Below are 4,554 nucleotides of genomic sequence, written 5' to 3'. Positions count from 1 at the left end.
TGTCTCCGGAATGAATTGTGCTGATGACGTCAGAGATAGCTGCTGCGTGCGTTGGTCAGCGAAGTCGTCTGATGGGCGGTCAGATTGCGGAGCTGAAATAAAATAGGCCTGAAATAACACGCGACTTTCGCCCGCATTGTGTCCTGCCAGGAACCATTTCTTTCAGATGCTGCCGACAGCAGAAAAGGGCACGAAGATCGCATGTTTATGATACCTCGTGCCAATTGTGTAGTAAGTGTCTTAGTGGGAGTCTGACCACTGATGTCATAGCCCCTCCAGCAGAGGCTTTCACGGGCAAGCCACCGCCTATTTTTAATCAGCTGTAACCAACCGTTGCCCACTCGTTTGCATTTTCGGAGCACCCCAGTTCTTAACTATGCAAACTTTAACCCAAGTCTACTCTTTGTGTTGCTAATTGCTGCAGCAGTGTGAGAGAGCCTGAATGTGGTTGAAGAGCCTTATAAAAGCGAAATATTTTTGTCAGCTTTTGCTCGACATATCATAAACGTCTTGTCCGTACCACCCACCCTCGAAGCTTTCCAAACATGTAGCGCAGCTCATTGCATGCGGGTACCTATGACATCGCCCAATCGGTGAAGTATTTCCCTTGCGCCCAATGTCTGCGTAAATGGCGCTTAGGGAAGGGCACGCCGCTGTCGCGGTGTTCCATCACGGCACCAAGTCCACAGTTTACCCAGATCAATCACACAGCGATGCCTTCCTGATGCCCATTCGTCACAATTGCGGAAGCATTGCTGCTGTTCCAAACAAATACCTCCGACGGGGGGCCGTAGGAGCTGCCCGATAATTTGGCATGTGGGGAATCTGCCATCGGTAGGGCATCTTCTGTCGCTATATTTACGGAGCGACGCCTCAGAGGCGGCTGTGCGCGCCACCCCACAACAGCGCCCTGTCCCCCCGTACCGGCCGGCATCTCAGCGCACAAGCGGCTTGGCGGCGCCGCCGGCCACCCGGTGAGACCTCCCGGAGCCTCACCGAACGCCTCCGCACCCTGGCCGCCCGTCATCCCAGCACTGCGCAGCTGGACGCGCCCCTGCCCGACTCCTGGCCTCCTCTGAGCGTCCCCAGCTACCTGCGGTCGGCGGCCGCCCAGCGCACACATGGCCTGCCAAAGTGCGGGCTAATTTTAGCGGCGGCCGGCCGCGGCGCGCCGCCGCCTCCAGTCTCTGCCACGTGCGGCCGTGTTTCGCCGGAGGCCGCAGCGGCGTCGCTGCGTGTGTCTCGCCGCTGCGCCGCGCCCGCCCAGCCGCTGCCGCGAGTCCGACGGCCGCGCGCGCTCCGCGTCCACCGCAGTCGCTGTCCCGGAGGTGCTGGCCGCGAGCCGCCATGATTTATTTTCGTTGAAAGCGGAGCCGGCGCGGACGGGGAGGAGCGTGACGCCAGCGTGCCACCGCCGGCGCCGCCGGCCGTCGGCCATGTGAGGCGGCCATGCTGCCGCTGCTGCCGCCGCTGCTGCTGCCGCCGCCGCCGTCGCTGTTGCTGCTGCTGCTGCTGGCCGCGCCGGCGCTGGGCGCGCCGCTGGTGGAGACCAGTTGCGGCCTGCTGCGCGGTCGCACCGTCACGCTGCCGGACGGCCGGCTGCCGCCCGTGGAGCAGTTCCTCGGCGTGCCGTACGCCCAGCCGCCTCTGGGCCATGAGAAGCGCTTCATGCCGCCGCAGACGCCGGCGCCGTGGCAGGGCGTGCGCGACGCCGTGCTGCTGCCGCCCGTCTGCCCGCAGCGGCCGCCGGTGCGGGCCTGGGATGAGGCGGCGGCGCTCGCCGGCATGTCTCGTGCTCGGCTCGCGCAGCTGCGTCGTCTGGCCGCTCACCTGCGCAACCAGAGCGAGGACTGCCTCTACCTCAACATTTACTCGCCGGTCACCGAAGGTGGGTGGCGGTGTTCACCGCGTCAGCGAGGAGTGTCCAGGGCGCAGTGGCCATGCTGGTAGAGTCATTGGGGAGTAACCAGGGCTGAGTGACTGTGCTAGGTGAGGAGTGCCCATGCAGTGGTAAAAAGGTTCTGATATACCGGATATGATCGGTGAAACTGACACTTTTGCGAGCCAGTTGGTACCAGAATTTGAAACAAATTTGAAAATGAAAAAATTTAACAGACCACACCACATTACCACAGACAATCCCAGCTAGACGAAACTCAAGGCTAGTATTGGTCTGCTGTTGTTAACGCTTGCAACATGAACATGCATAGAGCATATCTTGAAACGTTGACGCGTTGCTACATGAGTAAGTTGAGCCACAAATGCTGCCAAACGTAGTAGCTTTAATCAGATAGTTTTATGAGATGACTAAAATATTTTAAACTATACTGGATCAGTGCTAATGTCACAGATCAGAGGTGACACACTGTTTTCCAATGTCCTTCAGATTAGTGCTTTTCATAGATCTTTACGCAAGATTGACTTCAAAGACTAAAGGGTATAACATAACAAGTAACTAGACCTACCACCAGTCGTAAGAATCGTGACTGGCCACAGCATCTTGCGAGGAACGTGATCAGTGTGCCACGCAGCGTTTCAAAGCGTCGTGCCATGTGAGACAGATGGCCTCCAGTGCTCGCCACGCGGTAATGCATTGAGTTTAGTGCAATACTGTAGGTTGCTGTTGGTTGTGTTCATGTCGTGAGAAGCTGAGTGGTTAGAAGAATGTAGCTAATCGTCAGTTTTTTTAGGATACAATAGAGTTAAAAAGACCTGCCGATCTAGGAGGATTAGTGTTCGTGGATACCTGAGCTGTAGCTTTAGAGGTATACGGAGTTCGTTGGTGCGACACATGTCAAGGATTCATCCAGGGCTTCCTGCTGTTTGGGGGAACAGCGGCTTTGAGGTGAAGAGGCCGAGCATTGCTGGTGTCGGCCTCTCACATTGCCCGCTGCACCTCATACTTAGCGTACTGATCGGTGGAAAGACGTGGGATAAAACGCTTTTTATTGTCACAATATTGCTTGCAAAGCTAAATAAAGGTGATAGAGGTGTTAAAAAAATGTCGTTTGCGTCTGTTGATATCAATCTTGCATGGTTTTTGCTCTAAACAGCTGGAATTATGTTAGGAAGTACGAGTTCTACACTGGCAATGATTATGCAAATAACGCGGAGGTCGCCGACGCTTCAAGCTGATGGTGCGATGATGTCACAAAATCAAAAGTGGCGTTGTCGTCAAGTGTTTGGAGAACCATGCTATCGGTGAAGGTGGGGCTACGGGGTTACAAAACGGGGATGGGCTACGGGTTACGGGGATGCAGTTTTGAGAAATACGTTGTGATGAGGGTTGCAGAGGGGAGGCAGGAAAAAATGTCTGAGCCTGCCTTTGAAAAACATTTAGATCAGTTTTCTCCATAGATTTGACGCACTTTCTTTCACATTTGGGAGCAGGGTATAGTTTCTCCCCCACAAAAATTGAAGGGGAGGGCTGAACCATAACGATTGTGATAGTGAAAAATAATGGTTAAAGAATATAACGTAAAATGAAAACTTCTTGCCTGGTTAGGAGGCGCAATCCTCTCCCACTGAAAAGGAAACTACACGCCTATAGGCTGGTTATATGAAGTATGTCTTTGATAATTTGTTAGTTAAGTCTCAACCATTGTTCAGCGTTTGATGGCCAACAACCGCACTTTGGTGCAAGCTCCTGAAACGAACATATGTGATGGTTGTGCCACATTGTGTAACATTTGTCTTTGTTTTTATTATTTATTGCATTTATGGCTATATTGCAACGTTTTCTGAAAGATTTGGCTTCAGGTGACAATTTAGATGGCTCCAAATTTTGTCGGTAACAGAAAACGCGTTTTTTCACCCGTGTCCAGAGTGAAGTGACCATGCTGGCGATCGCGGCCGCAAGCCAAGTCCTGTCGAAGGAAATTTCGAAATTTCGAATGCGGCGATGCAGTTTCGAATGCAGTGTCTGGCGTGCCAGCAGAAGCCTGCTGATATTGAGAGGCAGGGGAAGCGATGGCACTCTTTCTGTCTTTAGGACCAACCGGGAGTTAGGTATGTCTGCAACAGAAACTCACAACTTAGGTGATGTTGGTGCACAAAATGATGATCTATATGTCCGCCTACAACTACGGAAATCATTAGATGTCAATATGCTCAAGCCATTCCGCTCATAAAGCGGATTGAAATTATCGACACAAACAAGTCTAGCGCTCACTGCATAGACATATTGCCACGTTGAACTGATAGGTCAAGGTGAAATCAGTGTTAAAGAATGTTTTACATGCCATCAAACTGAATAGCCTTACAACTTTCCACCATTTTTAAAAGATTAGTGGGTATCTGTGCTATCGTATAGGAGTCTTGGTGGCGTTGCCTCCGGTTAACTGGTTGGACACATCTTCACAAACAGAAAACTGGTTGCACGTCCTTTGGTAAGATTGCTGCCAAACAAGAAATCTGCTCTAATACCAACATGGTACTTATCCCATGCACCGGGACTGCGAAACACTTATATTGTCCACATTCGCAGAGCGCGAATAGCAAATCGGTAGAGATTACGATGACAACGCATCCAAGTTGCAAAATTGTTTTTGCATT

The 4,554-nt window shown here is 52.2% G+C and overlaps 1 protein-coding gene across 1 annotated transcript in view; it reads left to right on the top strand.

Annotated features, from left to right (window-relative positions):
- The first annotated feature begins 576 nt into the window (after nucleotides 1–576).
- The window catches only part of LOC119110199 (neuroligin-4, X-linked-like), a 67,317-nt gene continuing 63,339 nt past the window's right edge, over nucleotides 577–4,554 (top strand). The window contains 3 exon segments of the mRNA XM_037233934.1: nucleotides 577–593; nucleotides 1,033–1,134; nucleotides 1,554–1,888. Coding sequence (XP_037089829.1) covers nucleotides 577–593; nucleotides 1,033–1,134; nucleotides 1,554–1,888 — 454 coding nt within the window.

Source organism: Pollicipes pollicipes, unplaced genomic scaffold, assembly GCF_011947565.3.
Source record: "Pollicipes pollicipes isolate AB1234 unplaced genomic scaffold, Ppol_2.1 Scaffold_7231;HRSCAF=8579_pilon_pilon_pilon, whole genome shotgun sequence".
Lineage (NCBI taxonomy): Eukaryota > Metazoa > Arthropoda > Thecostraca > Pollicipedomorpha > Pollicipedidae > Pollicipes > Pollicipes pollicipes.
The sequence above is the reverse complement of the archived record's forward strand: the minus strand, read 5'-3'. Positions and strand labels throughout refer to the sequence as shown.